General features: G+C 43.3%; 1 protein-coding gene across 1 annotated transcript; it reads right to left on the bottom strand.

Moving 5' to 3' along the window:
• Positions 1-387: 387 nt before the first annotated feature.
• Positions 388-17919, bottom strand: mybl1 (v-myb avian myeloblastosis viral oncogene homolog-like 1). Its single transcript, XM_029626355.2, is given in 16 exon segments — positions 388-2872; positions 3114-3225; positions 3227-3303; positions 3426-3530; positions 5585-5698; positions 5816-5930; positions 6061-6200; positions 6353-6718; positions 6820-7164; positions 8588-8662; positions 8773-8971; positions 9197-9417; positions 11306-11398; positions 11849-11920; positions 12128-12227; positions 17476-17919. Coding segments are annotated over 16 exon segments (2289 nt in total). The 5' UTR covers positions 17499-17919; the 3' UTR covers positions 388-2740.
• Between the last annotated feature and the right edge of the window lie 1189 nt (positions 17920-19108).

The following is a 19108-nucleotide window of genomic DNA, read 5'->3' as shown; positions in this document are numbered from 1 at the left end:
CCCAAACACACACGGAAGGGGGATTGTGTCCATGGTGAGCCCAGGCCAAGATGACGGCACCCCCAAGCACACACACGGAAGGGGGATTGTGTCCATGGTGAGCCCAGGCCAAGCTGACGGCACCCCAAGTACACCACAGACAGGGGTACATATAAACAGGGCAGGGAACGGGGGTCGGGCCTGCAGTCAACCCCAGCCACTGTTAATCCACTGCCATCAGGACCTGACAGGGTTGGACAGGGAACAGAGAAGTCCTTCCACTGGACGGTGAAGGGATATACAGAAGGTATTTGGATAACCAGGAGGTTAGACATGTGATTAACACTGAAGTGTTAAAGGTGCGACATCATATTGCGATTACATGACACAATAACAAAGAACCACAAATGCAATGCAATAACATTTTATTACTATTCCATATTAAGTACATGGTTCCATTTGCAGTTGGCAGGAATTCTGTGTTGCCTGGTTACGATTACAGCAGAAAACAAGACAAGTGTTACGTCTGATTACTGTACAAACATGGTACTGGAAAGGTCCAGCGTATTGCTTGTTGTTCATGCATGATTATGACAACAACTACTATAAATGTACTTCATTTCCTCATAACATAGGGTTAGATGTCCAAGTATTAACATACAAACATGTTACAAACCAAACATACTGAAGTCAAACCAACCAACAGAACATACACATTTAGTGTAGCCGATGAAGGAAAATAAGAAAGATCAGAGACTGAAGCTCTGTGGAGCTCAGAGAGGGTGAACATACATGATGTTTCCTTGTGAACTCTCCCGAGGAGATTCCCTTTTTATTCTCCAACACACTTAATGCTAGATAATCCAGATTATAATCCAAATTATAATTCCGATTCTAAACAGCTGGAAGACCGTTGGAACGAATGACACCAACCATCACCACAGGGACCATAGATACTCTGCTGCCCCCTTTTATTACAGAGGTAACCAATCAGAGCTATAGAAAACTGCATTGTCACATGAAGACATACAACAAAAAATAATATTTTGTCTGTTGAAAATCTTATATTGTCCTGGTGATTATTACTGATAAACAATTGATCTAAAAAAAAAATATTAAAAAAAGCTTAATCTTTACAATATTTCCATCTTTACAAAAAGCTCAATCTTTACATGCCATGTAAAAACATACATCAAGCAGCTCCATCTATACCTATTTAGGTCAATGTTCAATTGTCACATGTAGTGAGACATTCATCTAACGGCATTGGATTTGAAAAAAATGACCAAAACACACACACATAAAAGGAGCTAGGTCATGCTCTCAAACAAATGAACGAAACAACACTTAAAACAATGAGCAAAGTGCAATTTGTCTATGATTAGAGACTGGGTCCTGCTACAAAAAAACTAACTGATTCCAGGGGAAACTGTTCTATCAATAACAACTCAGTGATGTCACTATACGAATGGTAATTAACTCAATCTGATTAAATAATTAGTGAATAAAAAGGAATTCGTGGCAGTGCATGTTTGCTTGTTATGTCTAATTTGGAGAGATTAGGTGAAAGGTAGCCCAATCCTTTTCTGATAAGAAGAAAATATAACGATTTGATCATTTATCTTTGTATTTAAATAAATAAATGAGTAAACATTGAATAAATAGAGCATACAGCCTTCATGCGAACAGGAGGATCCCCTCAACTAAACATGGTCGTTTTAGCACACTGAGCACTATTGATCAGTAGCAAACATGACAACTGGATTCTGATTTTGGATCAGTGTACCCTTCCCCAAACACAACCTAGATCAATAGAAGGTAAGAAGTAGAACTGACAGATCAAATCTTAGGGGCAGGGAAAGGCTTTCGGAAGATTTCTCAAAGGAGAATGTGTTCAATTTACACTTATATTAATATCTATGTTTTAGAATACAGATAATAAATAAAATATGGGGGGAAAAAGTACCCTTCCATTTGGAGTTTCTTCGCAGTTTCACGCTATGAAATACATTCAACAAATGTCTCAACTTGAGACTGCAAAAGGAAAGTATGGCCTTGGAACGGAAACTTGATTGCGTTTTGAAACAATACAGTCACATCACAAGTGCTATCCAGTCACCTCAACACTGATGGCTTCTCTGCAGCCAACCCCAACTCAGTAGTGCCATACAGACAGCGCTCTGTCTCTCTCCTAAGACTTCAAAACAACAGGTGTAGCAGTACAGGGTAGTTCTACAAACAAGTTAGAAAATATACATATACGTGTAATATTACATCATAAAACAGATTTTTTTCATTTTTATTTAAACAATATATGAACAATATGAGACTCAGCCACTGCTAGTAATAATCAGTCTATTTCTACAGCTTACTACTTACTGTATGTGCAGATTGTTCCATTTTAACACATTATAGTGCAGAAAATCAAGTATTTCTTATCTGTACAAACCTGTTACATGGCTAGGCTTGTGTGTATTCAAAAGACAAACCAAGGAATTTATGGCTACAAAAACTCAAATCAAAGACGTCAAGGTTCTTGGGTAGTGTGACTGAGAAAAAAAGGCTTGACTTGGCTTTTTCTGTAAAGTATTCTGTGGTACACTTGAGTGTTCACTTAGGGATCTTATCAATACACAACTTTCAAAATGATTTGAGTTGCCTACACCAGATTGTCTAAGTATGCTAAGAGTCGTTAGGAGAAGGAGCGTGGTTTACATAGCAACTCTGCCGCACGGGTGTAGTGTGTGGGGTGACATAGGCCTCAGAGGACGAGGGCCCTCGAGGTGCAGGCGGAGGATGGGTAGGTACTACCCAGATACTGCCGGGCCTGCTCTGTCATGATCCGCTGGTCCTCAGTCTTCCCATAAACCACTGCTTCCCACTCGCTTTTTACCTGCATGAGAAGAAGAGAGGATTTATCTCTCCCACCTCTCAACCCTTCTATCCTCTTGTGACAGCCAAGACCTTGATGCTCAATAAATACATTTTTACTAAAAAGTGGCCAGCTGAACCCAACACACTGTGTAATTTGGACAGACAATATTTTCCCTCTCTCCATCATTATATAAATCATCTGAGGAGCAATAATGTGAGGTTAGTTAGGATTAAAACCTAAGAGACATGTCTGTGTGTACCTGTCTAAGTGAATCGTGGTGGGACATTCTGACCGAAGGGGGGTTCTTCCTCTTGCGGGGGCTGGGGAGTTGGAGTAGGGGGGCACAGGACCCCTTCCTCCCAGACGAGGGGTGCAGGGTGCTCCTCTCTGTCTCTCTCAGGGAGGGGGGTCATCAGTAAGGAGCTGGTCAGGAGACTCTCCTCTGGGACCTGGAGGGGGGCAAGGAGGGGTAGATATTAATTTGTTGGTTGACTGATTAATTGATTGATTAGTTGGTTGGTTGGTTCATTGGTTGACTGACTAGTCTGATTGATTAGTTCCCAGAACACACCTGTGCATTATTGCGCTGTTCCTGGAATAGCTGGACGTTAAGACAGTCTTTCCCCCAGGAGTCCAGCACCAGGGACTTACGCACCTTCCTGGCTGGCCCATCCACCTGGAAGGAAACAGGGACAAGGTTTTGGTTAGACTGGATTAGAGGGCGACCGACGATGATTTTCAATGACGATACCGATTATTGGAGGACCAAAAAAAGCAGATACAGATTTTTTAAAATCAGCCAATTTTTATATATTTGTTATAATGACAATTACAACAATACTGAATTTTATTTGATTTTTTACCTTTATTTAACTAGGCAAGTCAGTTAAGAACAAATTCTTATTTTCAATGATGGCCTAGGAACAGTGGGTTAACTGCCTTGTTCAGGGGCAGAACAACAGATTTTTACCTAGTCAGCTCTGGGATTCGATCTTACAACCTTACGGTTACTAGTCCAACGCTCTAACCACTAGGCTACCTGCCTCCTCTACACTCTAACCACTAGGCTACCTGCCTCCTCTACACTCTAACCACTAGGCTACCTGCCTCCTCTACACTCTAACCACTAGGCTACCTGCCTCCTCTACACTCTAACCACTAGGCTACCTGCCTCCTCTACACTCTAACCACTAGGCTACCTGCCTCCTCTACACTAACCACTAGGCTACCTGCCTCCTCTACACTCTAACCACTAGGCTTACCTGCCTCCTCTACACTCTAACCACTAGGCTACCTGCCTCCTCTACACTCTAACCACTAGGCTACCTGCCTCCTCTACACTCTAAACACTAGGCTACCTGCCTCCTCTACACTCTAAACACTAGGCTACCTGCCGCCCAATTAACAAGTTTATTTTAACTTAATATAATACATAAATAAAATCTATTTAGTCTCAAATAAATAATGAAACATGTTCAATTTGCTTTAAATAATACAAAAACACAATATGTGCCATGTATAAAAGCTAACGTTTAAGTTCCTTGCTCAGAACATGAGAACATGAAAGCTGGTGGTTCAATATCCCCTTTTAAGAAGTTTTAGGTTGTAGTTATAGGAATTATTTCTCTCTTTTCCATTTGTATTTCATATACCTTTGACTATTGGATGTTCTTATTGGCATTTTATTATTGCCAGCCTAATCTCGGGAGTTGAAGTCATAAGCAGCGCAATGTTTGAAGCACAGCAAAGAGCTGCTGGCAAATGAAGGACTGCTTTTTGAATGAATGCTTACGAGCCTGCTGCTGCCTACCACCGCTCAGTCAGACTGCTCTATCAAATCGTAGACTGAATTATGATATAATAACACACAGAAATACGAGCCTTGGGTCATTAATATGGTCAAATACGTAAACTATAATTTCGAAAACAAAACGTTTATTCTTTCAGTGAAATACAGAACCGTTCCATATTTTATCGAACGGGTGGAAACCCTAAGTCTAAATATTGTTGTTACATTGCACAACCTTCAATGTTGTCATAATTATGTAGAATTCTGGCAAATTAGTTCACAGTTTGCAACGAGCCAGGCGGCCCAAACTGTTGCATATACCCTGACTCTGCTTGCACTGAACACAAGAGAAGTGACACAATTTCCCTAGATAATATTGCCTACTAACATGAATTTATTTGAACTACATATGCGGGTTAAAAAATATATACTTCTGTGTATTGATTTGAAGAAAGGCATTGATGTTTATGGTTAGGTACATTTGTGCAAAGATTGTGCTTTTTTCGGCAATAGGCTTTTGTTAAATCATCACCCGTTTGGCGAAGTTGAAGTAGGCTGTGATTCGATGATAAATTAACAGGCATCGCATTGATTATATGCAACACAGGACAAGCTAGTTAACTTAGTAATATCATCAACCATGTGTAGTTAACTAGTGATTGTGTTAAGATTGATTGTTTTTAAATAAGATAAGTTTAATGCTAGCTAGCAACTTACCTTGGCTCCTTGCAGCCACAAGGTCCTTTTAATGCTGCACTCGAGTAACAGGTGGTCAGCCTGCCACACAGTTTCCTCGTGGATTGCAATGTAATCAGCCATAATCGTCATCCAAAAAGGCTGATTACCGATTGTTATGAAAACTTGAAATCGGTTGACCTCTAGACTGGATACCAAGACAGCCAGCACTAACAACTACAGTTCTGTAAAAAAAAAACACTTACGTCATGTTTCCATGTCATGAAATGTGGTTGTAGTTCCCTGGTGAAGATGTCTGATCCAATATCCTGCTTCAGCACCTCCCTGAGGTCTTCCTCCAGGAAGGCCAGGGACTGGGGCTGAAATATACACACACACTTACATTAATACGAGCACTGTCACAAAGTACTTACACTCTTAAGCACACACATTCAATTATAAATACTTAGGCACAGACAGAGCAACTTTACACTGACCACCATCTTTAGTGGCCCATGCATCTTCTCCTGGGCGGCCAGGGCATTCTTAAACGGAGTAGGAGTTCTGGGAGTCGGAACCATGATGGACTTACGGATCTTAGGGGTCCTGAAACTGAGTGAGACAAAGAGAGATATTCTTACAACACCTGCTAAAATGAAGAGATCAATCCATCAACACACATGTAATATAGCCAATTAAAAGCTATTTTGAAGATATGGAGGAACCTGTAGCCGCCTCCTACCCCACATTCTCTTTCTGGTGTTTGGGCGTGGTCTCCCTCTGGAAGGGTGTGTTGAGGAGACACTTCTGGTCACAGACCGGGGTGGAGGTCAGAGCTGGATTGTCCAAGCTCAGATGCTCTCCTCCTGATGTGTTGAAGAACTGGAGAAAGTCATGATCACAACAGTTAGAGAAGGGAGATGGAGAAGAAAGTGGGAGTGTAAAGTAATCATCTTTAACAGACTGTACTACCAGAGCCAGATGCATTATGCCATCATGCTTTAGCTTGATCTAATTTCTAGCATCAGTCTTACCTGGGAGGGGGAGAAGGGCAGTGCTTTCGTGGGGGTGTTCTTGGGTGAGTTGGTGCTTGGTGAGTCTAAGAAGGATGGGCAACTCCTATCAGGGGACTGGTCCCCCCTCATCCTCCTCCCCAGGGTAGGTAAACTCGATCTGGGCATGTTGTTCGGGGTGTGTGGGGGGGCCTTCCCCTGACCCATGGGGGCACAGTGCTTGGTGGAGATGCCGTTGGGGTGGTCAACTGCGTACCTCATCCCCTCTGTGGTTCTCCCCTGGGGTGCGTAGCCCCCTTGTGTTTGTTTCGGGGGGGTAGTCGCCTCAGACATGTCGAAGCTGGACGCCTCGCTCCACGTCATAGGGTCCTGTAGAGCCAGACACATCTACAATGGATTTTTAATACATCCATACTCTGGGTCTGGTATATGTAAACACACACTGCCACATACACACAGACACCAAATTCACATCTACACACACTCACCGAGTCGATGAGCTCCATGGACTCTGCGAACTCTGGGATGGTCTGCAAGGTGGAGAGCACGGAATTAGCCTCCACAGACAGGAACTTACTGGGGGAGACGTGGTGCTGGACCTGGAGCCCTCGGCCCTCCTCTGGGCCCCTCCAGCCCTCCTCAGCCTGCTCCATCGGGGGGCCCCGGCCCTCCTCTGGGCCCCTCCAGCCCTCCTCAGCCTGCTCCCTCGGGGGGCCCCGGCCCTCCTTTGCCCCCCTCCAGCCTCCCTCAGCCTGATCCTCCAGACTGCTGCTGCTGGTGGTCATGGTGTCGTCTGACACGCTGTCTGCCCAGCTGGAGTAACGCTCCACATTCTAGGGGAGAAGAAACTGGGATTAGGGTGGATTGTGGTGGCAGGATCAACCAGGGCTACTGTACAGGTCAGGGTTGGGCCAATGACATTTCAAAGAAGTTTCAATGTAAGTTGAGCTGATAAGGGGAAAGCCCAAATGTATACCCCAAACCTGATCTCCCAACTGCCAAATTTAACCCCTCAGTTTTAAACTTCAAACTTCATGTGAACTCTTTAGGCCCCTAGTGAAAGCCAGATGTTGGCATGGTGTGAGATGTTGGCATGGTGTGAGATGTTGGCATGGTGTGAGATGTTGGCATGGTGTGAGATGTTGGCATGGTGTGAGATGTTGGCATGGTGTGAGAGAAAGAAGGGAGAGTACAGGGCAGGACACACACTGTACAAGTGGGGTGACAATAGTCAGTGGTAAGCATGGGTTGCACTGCACTAAGAGATTTATCAGATAACATCTGAACCACTGACATCATCATAATAGTTTGATCTTCAATGCAGGTGAAAATCAGATACATGGATGGAGTGAATAGAAAAATGAAGAAAGGAAAAGTCAAGGCTGGTCTCAGAGGGGATTCCGGTTGAGAAGCAAATTTGGGGTAAAAAAAAAAAGAGTGAAAAAAAGAGATGAAAAATTAAATTAAAATCAAAGACGTTTGGTTCCAAACCAAACTGCTGGCTGAAGTGACACACGGTGCACTACTGCTGTGAAGAGCGAATAAGAGGTTGGAGGGAGGGAGGGAGGGTAGAGGAGGTTTATGTTGGCGGCCGCATAGCGGGTTGGCAGGAAGCACTGTAAATGGGGGTGGAAGGGGTAGAACTAGGAAGCACAACTAACGGGTGTGTGGGGAGAGGGGTGAGATGGGTAGGCTACTACGACAACACTACAGTACAACTAGGAGCTCACACACAGAGAGTGTGTCCTTACACATGGGCCTCGGCACTGGGCCTGTCTCCGGACCTCGGTCTCTGCTGACATAAGCAGAAGCTCAAGCTCCTTAATTCTCTGCTCTTTGTCTGGGTCGTCATGGCAGGACGGCTGGAATAAACACACACGGGAAGGAGAGGAGGACAGGACGGAGGGAGTGAGGAAAAGGAACGCACGGAAGGAAGGAGACAACAAATGTACTCGCAAATTACTCAAGTCAGACTCAAAGGCTTATTCAGATTAACACCAATCCACACATGTTAAAAGACACAGAAGAAGCAAGGATTCAGGCAGATCGTTCAGTTGTTTGATTGAGAGACTGATTAATAAAAAGTGCAGGCTGAAGGTAGTAGAGTGGGAAAGTATCTGATGGGGAAAGTGGACAGGATTGAACGACATGTCTACTGATTTAGGATCAGATGCCCTTTCTTCAGTCCAAATGTTGCACATTTTGAGGAAACAACAAACCTGACTCTGGGTCAGTTGTAAGGGACAGGTCACTCACCGATAAGTAGCTGGAGGAGTCTTGGAGGCTGTCCATCAGTTGGCCACAGTGAGGGCTATAAGGGTAACCCCCGAGCTACAAAGCACAGGACAGACCCATCAACAACAAGCCTTCAAAACTCAAACAAACCGAATGATCAAGACAAACCTATGCAGAGGATCTGAACTGAGAGACCCGTGTCTCACCTGTGTTGGTCCTTCCATGCCCAGAGGGCTGTGCCCGTGGTGGGGGGTGTCTGGTTGGGGGACACAGGGTCTGTGGTGACTTCTCTTCACCCCCCTATGGTCAAAGCAGAATCCCCTGCAGCCCTCCTGAAGATACCCCTCGTGCTCTACCTTCCTCCTCATGGTGGAGTTCCAGTGGTTCTTAATGGAATTGTCCGTCCTATAAGCGTGACATGACATTTTAGACTGGTCTGAACAAACCTTGTGCCCTAGGCCCAACCCTTTTACCAATAATGTAGCTGTAAGCAATATGGCACCACCAGTTGGAGCCATCACCGTACTGAAGGAGATCAGACAAGGAGAAGAAGGGAATTCCTTTTACTCTATTGAGTTGCAACCGCCCACGTCCTCAGGCATGGAACTGTACAGTATATCATGATGTTACCTTCCAGGCAGCAGCTTGGAGATCTCAGCCCAGCGGTTGCCCAGGCGTTTGTGGGCCTGGTAGATGATGCAGTCCTCCTCCTGGGTCCAGGAGGACTTCTTTACTTCAGGGTTCAGGTGGTTGTGCCAGCGCTCACGACATTGCTTTCCGATGCGTCCCTGCAGGTGCTTAGCGATCACCGACCAGCGCTTGGGGCCATATTTGTGCACCAGGTCGATCACCTACACACACAAACAAACAAGGAAGACAGGGAATTGTAAGTGACTTCTAACAATGCAATCCAGACAGGGATTCCTTTGGACCTCTAAAAATATCTATACTGTTTAATATTTAATCTATGACTGGAGGTATATAGGCCATTTATGAAACTCCACTACAGCCCCTTACTTCACAAACAGAGCTGCCACATCATCATTGGCAACGTCGTAGAGAATGTCCAGAATGAAGAAGTAGAACTCGGTGCCATAGCGCTTCTATCATGGAGCCAAACATGTGATGATATCTCTCAGCAGTCTCACACTAGCCAGCGCTATTATCACCCTGGATGGTTCCGACCTTGAATATGTGGACATCTATAAGTACCTAGGTGTCTGGCTAGACTGCAAACTCTCCTTCCAGACTCACATCAAACATCTCCAATCGAAAATCAAATCAAGAGTCGGCTTTCTATTCCGCAACAAAGCCTCCTTCACTCACGCCGCCAAGCTTACCCTAGTAAAACTGACTATCCTACCGATCCTCGATTTCGGCGATGTCATCTACAAAATGGCTTCCAACACTCTACTCAGCAAACTGGATGCAGTCTATCATAGTGCCATCCGTTTTGTCACCAAAGCACCTTATACCACCCACCACTGCGACTTGTATGCTCTAGTCGGCTGGCCCTCGCTACATATTCGTCGCCAGACCCACTGGCTCCAGGTCATCTACAAGTCCATGCTAGGTAAAGCTCCGCCTTATCTCAGTTCACTGGTCACGATGGCAACACCCATCCGTAGCACACGCTCCAGCAGGTGTATCTCACTGATCATCCCTAAAGCCAACACCTCATTTGGCCGCCTTTCGTTCCAGTACTCTGCTGCCTGTGACTGGAACGAACTGCAAAAATCGCTGAAGTTGGAGACTTTTATCTCCCTCACCAACTTCAAACATCAGCTATCCGAGCAGCTAACCGATCGCTGCAGCTGTACATAGTCTATTGGTAAATAGCCCACCCATTTTCACCTACCTCATTCCCATACTGTTTTTATACTGTTTTTTTTTTTATTTATTTATTTACTTTTCTGCTCTTTTGCACACCAATATCTCTACCTGTACATGACCATCTGATCATTTATCACCCCAGTGTTAATCTGCAAAATTGTATTATTCGCCTACCTCCTCATGCCTTTTGCACACATTGTATATAGACTGCCCATTTTTTTTTTTTTCTACTGTGTTATTGACTTGTTAATTGTTTACTCCATGTGTAACTCTGTGTTGTCTGTTCACACTGCTATGCTTTATCTTGGCCAGGTCGCAGTTGCAAATGAGAACTTGTTCTCAACTAGCCTACCTGGTTAAATAAAGGTGAAATAAAATAAATAAACAATATCTTACTTCTAGCATGTCACGAAGGGCAAGCCAGAACAATCCTATCACTGGCATGTGATGTGAAGCCTAGATGTTGGAGGAGCAAGACCCCAATCTTGACATTCCAGCAGGCAAGGCATCATGTAGTTTTATTTAAGGAATGCATTGTTCACCTTCCAACTATGAGAGATATGAGCCTACAGCCTGGCTGAGGAGGGTCTCACGACCAGGGAGAGGCTGTTTAAGTTGTTTAAAAGCATGAGGTAGTGGGATGTTTGCAGTCAATGGAAACTACTGCAGGGCCTGCCGACGGGGACACAGCGCAGGAGAGGAACGTGTGTACTGTATGTTACTTTCAATGTTTCAGATTACAAGAGGAAGGTCTGTTATGTTTATACTGCAGCTTGTTTGTATTATCAATGACCTGCTCCAATAAAGCCCTTCCTTTTCTACCTCTTCCCCTCCTCCCTTCCCATTTCTTTCCCTCTACTCCCCCCTCACTCAGGCCAGGTTGGGGTAACTCCCATCTCCACTTACCTTCTGATCCTCCTCTTTTGTCCAGGGTCCTTTCACCAGCTCTGGGTTGAGCACTTTCTGCCAGCGGTGCTGACACTGGCCATCTGTCCTCCCCTGTGACAAGACAGACACAAAGCAGAGCATGACACCTCAGTAACACACAACCCCCCCATCCCACGAACACCATGTGTTATTACAGTTATTCACACACACTGGCTAATAACCCATTCCTTACACAACACCATGTGTTATTACAGTTATTCACACACACTGGCTAATAACCCATTCCTTACACAACACCATGTGTTATTACAGTTATTCACACACACTGGCTAATAACCCATTCCTTACACAACACCATGTGTTATTACAGTTATTCACACACACTGGCTAATAACCCATTCCTTACACAACACCTGTGACCAGTCTTATCACCTTTCTTATCCAGATAACGTACTGGAGTGTACAAAACATTAAGAACGCCTTCCTAATATTGAGTTGCATCCCCGCCATTTTCCCTCAGAACACCATTTTCTAACAGTGTGACACAGTTGTACCACTTACTGGGAAATGATTAGCTACTAATTTCCAGGAGTCTGTTCCATGCTGCTCCACTAACTTCTTCAGCCTCTCATCCTGTAGAGACAGAGAGAGACAGAGACAGAGAGAGAGACAGAGAGAGAGAGGTGAGGAGCCAACCTTCCTGTATCTCCAGTACTTCAGAAAAGTAAACGCCCCATGGGGCTTCCTTCATATCATGATAAATTAAATGATAAACCAACAGTGTTGAACAATACAGCACACATTTACAAAATAAATCATATTCTATCTACTTTGACCCACCTCGTCACAAGACCATTTGACTTTGCACAGTATCTTCTTGTCTTTGCTCTTGTCCTTACCCTCAGGATCTGTGGAGTGTAGATCTTCATCGTCAGACTCACTGAAAAGGAGAAAGAGAGAGAGAGGGAGGTAGAGGAAAGAGACATGGAGGGGAAAGAGGGCAGATAACTGTTCAGAAAAACGACTGCATGAAACTAAGCTTACTCATATCACTTCATTATAATCAAATCATTACTCTTCACATTTCATTAAATCAACATAATTGACATAATTAAAACAGAAAAATACAAAAACAGGAATAGGCATTATTCATGCCACAACTGAGTCACATACAGCACCAACCCACCGATACCCCACTACAAATAACTGCCCAATTTAAAACTGAATCAGATGTCAATGGATTGAGCAGGCACAGAGTACTTCATAGTGAGGCAAGATTGGCAGTATTCTCAGTGAGTGGCATGCAGCTGTAAACGGCACAGAGATTCATATTAAACAGGACATTCCTAACCATAATTAGAGTAGCCTAGCCTCCCATTCCCCGCTAGATCAGACATAATGATGCCTGGCTGTGGCGGTCTCTATGCCTAGGTTGAAAAAGGGTCAAAGCTATAATACAGCTGGTCCTTCTCTAATGTGAAACTGTGCTGTAATGCTGGACACAGCTTGTCCTTCTCTAATGTGAAACTGTGCTGTAATGCTGGACACAGCTTGTCCTTCTCTAATGTGAAACTGTGCTGTAATGCTGGACACAGCTTGTCCTTCTCTAATGTGAAACTGTGCTGTAATGCTGGACACAGCTTGTCCTTCTCTAATGTGGAACAGTGCTGTAATGCTGGACACAGCTTGTCCTTCTCTAATGTGAAACTGTGCTGTAATGCTGGACACAGCTTGTCCTTCTCTAATGTGGAACAGTGCTGTAATGCTGGACACAGCTTGTCCTTCTCTAATGTGAAACTGTGCTGTAATGCTGGACACAGCTTGTCCTTCTCTAATGTGAAACTGTGCTGTAATGCTGGACACAGCTTGTCTTTCTCGAATGTGAAACTGTGCTGTAATGCTGGACACAGCTTGTCCTTCTCTAATGTGGAACGGTGCTGTAATGCTGGACACAGCTTGTCCTTCTCTAATGTGAAACTGTGCTGTGATGCTGGACACAGCTTGTCCTTCTCTAATGTGAAACTGTGCTGTAATACTGGACACAGCTGGTCCTTCTCTAATATTAAACTGTGTCACCAGAGAGTAGTTGTGCAAACTTAAATCTGTCCATGGAAATGTCTTGTTGCTGGGCAACACTTCCTTCATGGCATCACATTGTGCCAGGGGTAGAACATCTAATAAACAAACAGGAAGGAAGCTGAGGACACCGGTTGCCCAGAGTAACCACAGAACAACCCTAACCTATAAGTTCACACTGACACTGTTCTAACTGATGAGAGCTACACCACAGCTGCCAACAGATGTACTGAGCTGTTGCCCTTGTTGTATTCCAGATACTGTCAAGTAAGAGTCTGATGTTGGGCAATACCACAGAAACATATGGGCCTAAATGTACTCTAATTGTACAGTAAGGTTAAGCTCCCCTGGTAATTGATCAAGGTCAGCCACAGCCCCATACAATCTGGAGTCTGAAGGACAAGGCCTGCATTCAGTAGCCTTTGTAACATTAACATGCCTGTGTAGCATTTGCCAGCAGCATACCACTCTGCATCCCATGGCTAGCTTGCTTCTAAAGCTAAGCAGTGTTGGTCCTGGCCAGTCCCTGGATGGGAGACCAGATGCTGCTGGAAGTGGTATTGGAGGGCCAGTAGGAGGCACCCTTTCCTCTGGTCTTGAAAAAAAAAAAGATTGGAAAGGTGATTGTCCTGTGTAGGGTGCTGTCTTTTGGATGGGACGTTAAACAGGTGATATGACTATCTGAGGTCACTAAAGATCCCATGGCACTTATTGTAAGAGTAGGGGTGTTAACCCTGGTGTCCTGGATAAATTCCCAATCTGGCCTTCATACCATCATGGCCACCTAATCATCACTAGTTTACATTTGGCTCATTCCTCTCCCCGATAACTATTCCTCAGGTTGTTGCTGTAAATGAGAATGTGTTCTCAGTAAACTTACCTGGTAAAATAAAAATGGCTCTCTAATGTGCAAAATAAGCAATAATTTCTATACAATATTCAGCATGATGCAATCGTCCTGGTTGGGATGAACATTCGGGTGGATTTACAGCACTCCTTTTCTTCTAAAAGAAATGTCAAAGTACAAAGTTCCTAAATATGGCTGTTGTTTTGGCCTCTGAGAAACACTTGCACGAGCCAGCAGAGCACATGAACACACAAATATTGGAACACACACACACACTGTGGTGGGTAGAACAAGGCCTCCCACAGGTTTTCAGTACTGGCCTGTGATGAAAGGGCTTCTTCAGTGCTGACTGGGACATGCCAATAAAATGTCATCATAATTCCCTCACTACAGGAAAGAGAGAGGTAGAAGTGGCTGGGTAATTCTACATCAACAGGCTCTTTGTCCTATATAGGTGTGTGTGTGTGTGTAGCATAAAGGTATGTGTGTTTGTGTGTGTGGCATATAGGTGTGTGTATGTGTGGCATAAAAGTGTGTGTGTGTGTGTGTGTGTGTGTGTGTTGCGAGGAGGCAGGTCAGGGAGTGGCTAAACTAATAGGTCAGCCCTAACGGTCCAGGCTGAACTAAACAGGAGTTTCAAAACCAACCCGGGGGGATTGAAATGATTTCTTATATAAGAACTTGGCTAAGGTGCCTGAGCGAGCCTGCACTGTTTGAGGCCCACTTTCCCTCACACACTAGTTCTTCATTTGTAGTGGTCAGATTAGCTTAATCTCTGTCTAATACCTATGTAACGAATGAACCTATGTAATGAATGTGTATGATGTTAGCGAAGGCACAAAAATATATTTTCTAAATCAAACTGATCCTAAACGTGTCATCCTCTTCATATGCTTTTTCAATCCCTCATTTAGCATGTGAATAAAATATAAAACTGCAATACTGTCTTTGTCAATGTGTTTCCACCCGTTACTTCAATTTAAACTTCCATGTGAAATGTAAAGCAGGAGGGAGAGGCGGAGGACCATCCTCCCCCACCCTGGCCCTCCCCTTTCACCCCCAGATGGGCCCCCCTGAAGGGGGTAGGGTCTAGGCGGGTAGGGGGTGGAGGGATACACACACGCGCCACTGAGCTGTTCATTCAGACAGAAATGACAGAATTGTCATGTTTGTGTGTTTAAGGGCAGTGAGCAGGTTCCAATCAGCCGATAAACCAATAGTTCATTCAGCCATTCACAGGCTCAAACTCATGAATACTAATAACACACAGCTGCATCACTCTGGCCCTACCTCAAGAGGGAAAATATCTCCATAAATTAATACATTAGTGCTCTGTCTATTTAATAACCAAAGCATTAGCATTAATATATGTAATTAACTGAACATTCTGATTTGTGAAAACAATAGATGCCTAGCCTACAGTAGTAGCCTGCTCTGTGTACCATTTTTTGGGACTCTCTGGGACTTTTTTGTCATTGGGGATTTCCCCATCATGTACCCACACAACAGGGTAGAATGGTGTACAAAACAATCACACTGTTGGATTTAGACTACAGCAACAAAAAGGTGCTTTTTCTAAATACATACACCTATATTAACTCCCTTTGTCCTAAAACAATGACCCAATCTTACAAACAACAACAATAATGTTCATTCTAAAATAAGATGGCTGGGCTGGGCCATGACCCAATCTTATAAACAACAACAATAATGTTCATTCTAAAATAAGATGGCTGGGCTGGGCCATGACCCAATCTTATAAACAACAACAATAATGTTCATTCTAAAATAAGATGGCTGGGCTGGGCCATGACCCAATCTTAATATATAAACAACAATCTTATAAACAACAACAACAATAATGTTCATTCTAAAATAATGTTCATTCTAAAAACAACAACAATAATGATTCTAAAATAAGATGGCTGCTGGGCCATGACCCAATCTTATAAATTCTAAAATAAGATGGCTGGGCTGGGCCAACCCAACAATAATGTTCATTCTAAAATAAGATGGCTGGGCTGGGCCATGACCCAATCTTACAAACAACAACAATAATGTTCATTCTAAAATAAGATGGCTGGGCTGGGCCATGACCCAATCTTATAAACAACAACAATAATGTTCATTCTAAAATAAGATGGCTGGGCTGGGCCATGACCCAATCTTATAAACAACAACAACAATAATGTTCATTCTAAAATAAGATGGCTGGGGGCCATGGGCCATGACCCAATCTTATAAACAACAACAATAATGTTCATTCTAAAATAAGATGGCTGGGCTGGGCCATGACCCAATCTTATAAACAACAACAATAATGTTCATTCTAAAATAAGATGGCTGGGCTGGGCCATGACCCAATCTTATAAACAACAACAATAATGTTCATTCTAAAATAAGATGGCTGGGCTGGGCCATGACCCAATCTTATAAACAACAACAATAATGTTCATTCTAAAATAAGATGGCTGGGCTGGGCCATGACCCAATCTTACAAACAACAACAATAATGTTCATTCTAAAATAAGATGGCTGGGCTGGGCCATGACCCAATCTTATAAACAACAACAATAATGTACCCTGGGATGAAAATAGCAAGCGCTCTACCTGTTCAATAATAGTCGTTCTCATGATACAAAGCCATGTTTTCTGTTCGGGGCTAGATGTCAATGAATGGGTGTTGAATTGAGCCCCAAAATAGGCCACAATACCGACCAAAGCAGTTACATAACCCACCCGACAACTCAAATCAAAAGTTTATTTTGATTTTTTTATCAATGGTATCATTAGCAATTTAGGAAATAGCCTAGCTTACTACAAAATAAGCAACTGTATTGGTTATCAAGCTCGTGCCGCAGGCCTTGACAGGACATAATCAGTGAGACATTTTGTGCCACATGCATACTGACTGTTCTATAATCATGCATTTTTCACATACATCCTGCCAAATAACGTATTAATTAAATTATACAATTATTTGAATGAACCTTTATAGGCATAACTAGGCTGTACTGTAGCCTACTGAATTTCACTATCCTAAAATGCTACAATGTGACTGAGAGCAGGTGTTCGTGATGTGTCAAAATCAACGTGACATCTGGCTTAATAAGATAATGCCATGCAAAGAGCAGGGGTTCAGAGTAAGTTTCCTTAATATAACTATTCTGTTGCAACGATCACTTTTGTATTATATCTGAAACAATAAAATGTAGCTAGTAAGTAGCCTAATGAATGGTAACTTTAGCAACAATGTATCACCCACCTGAGCGACTTTATTTCGGCCATATTGACAGCTGATCAACGCTTTTTAAAAATATCCTCTATTTGTAGTTGGGCTAAAATCCATATAAAAAGCGAATTATGTGATCTCTATGGACAGTTTTCCATACCACCCGATGTCTATAATCTTCCAGGTTATTTTATGACAGTGAAAATAAAGTGCTACGTCTGCTGGCTAGCGCTTCACTTCCATGTCAAACTCGTTCTCGCTGTAGGAAATGTGTGCAATCGTATATTTAAAAAAACGAGTCTGCTTATCTTTTGCATGTCACCACGATGCATGTAATGTCATAATCCGATCGAACAGGATGTGAACATATTTATCTAGCTGTAACCCGCCTTGTAGCCTCAACACTATTCTCCCTCTCACTGTTTACTGCACTTCTATTTTGTTGTCTCGCAGTCTGATTTTTGTCCATCCCGCCGAATCTCGCGTCCAGCCTCCTTCTAGAAGAGTCTTTCAATCTGCGCAGGCGGCCTCGCACCTGATTGGTCAGAATCGGGGGAGCGCTCCAAAAAGCGCGTGTTGCGTTGAGCGCAAATGAACCTGATAATATTAATACGACAATATTGTCATCACATAGGAGTCATTGTGTCATTGCAATCATCCGGAGGATGGTGACAAAATATATTATTTTATATTTTTTGTCCGTTGATTCTACAATCCTCACACAATGTTGTTGTCAAAACGAGCCGATTATGGACGTTTTTATAACAAAACAATTTAACAATAACAACAAAACAGTATGCCTTCTGTAGTACTATTAACTTCTTAACTTCAGATCCTGGCACATAGAGTACTTACTGTATGTATGACATCATCCGTGGAATGACAGCTCTATTTCAAACGACGTTCTGCTGCCCCCTTGTGTACAACTACTTTGACGTTACATAATTTGAGTACGGTAAACCTACATGAACAATGCATTCGGTAAGTATTCGGGCCCCTTCACCCTTTGCACATTTTGTTACGTTAGTCTTATACCAATTTGTAAGTCGCTCTGGATAAGAGCGTCTGCTAAATGACTTAAATGTAAATGTAAATGTCAATCTCAATACTCCATAAAGACAAAGTGAAAACAGGTTTTGAAACTTTTGCACATTTATTTAAAAAAATAAAAAACAGAAATAACTTATTTACACAAAGTATTCAGACCTTTTGCTATGATACTCGAAATTGAGCTCAGGTGCATCCTGTTTCCATTGATCATTCTTGAGATGTTTCTACAACTTGATTGGAGTCCAACTATTCAATTGATTGGACATGATCTGTAAAAGCACACACCTGTCTATAGAAGCTCCCACAGTTGACAGTGTCTGTCAAAGCAAAAACCAAGCCATGAGTTGAAAGGAATTGTCCGTTGAGATCGGAGACAGGATTGTGTCGAGGCACAGCTCTGGGGAAGGGTACCAAAACATTTCTGAAGCATTGAAGGTCCCCAAGGACACAGTGGCCTCCATCATTCTTAACTGGAAGAACTTGGGAACCACCAAGACTCTTCCAAGAGCTGGTCACCCAGCCAAACTGAGCAATCGGGGGAGAAGGGCCTTGGTCAGGGAGATGACTAAGAACCCGATTTTCACTCTGACAGAGCTCCAGAGTTCCTTTGTGGAGA

This window comes from Oncorhynchus nerka, linkage group LG22, assembly GCF_034236695.1.
Source record: "Oncorhynchus nerka isolate Pitt River linkage group LG22, Oner_Uvic_2.0, whole genome shotgun sequence".
Lineage (NCBI taxonomy): Eukaryota > Metazoa > Chordata > Actinopteri > Salmoniformes > Salmonidae > Oncorhynchus > Oncorhynchus nerka.
The sequence above is the reverse complement of the archived record's forward strand: the minus strand, read 5'-3'. Positions and strand labels throughout refer to the sequence as shown.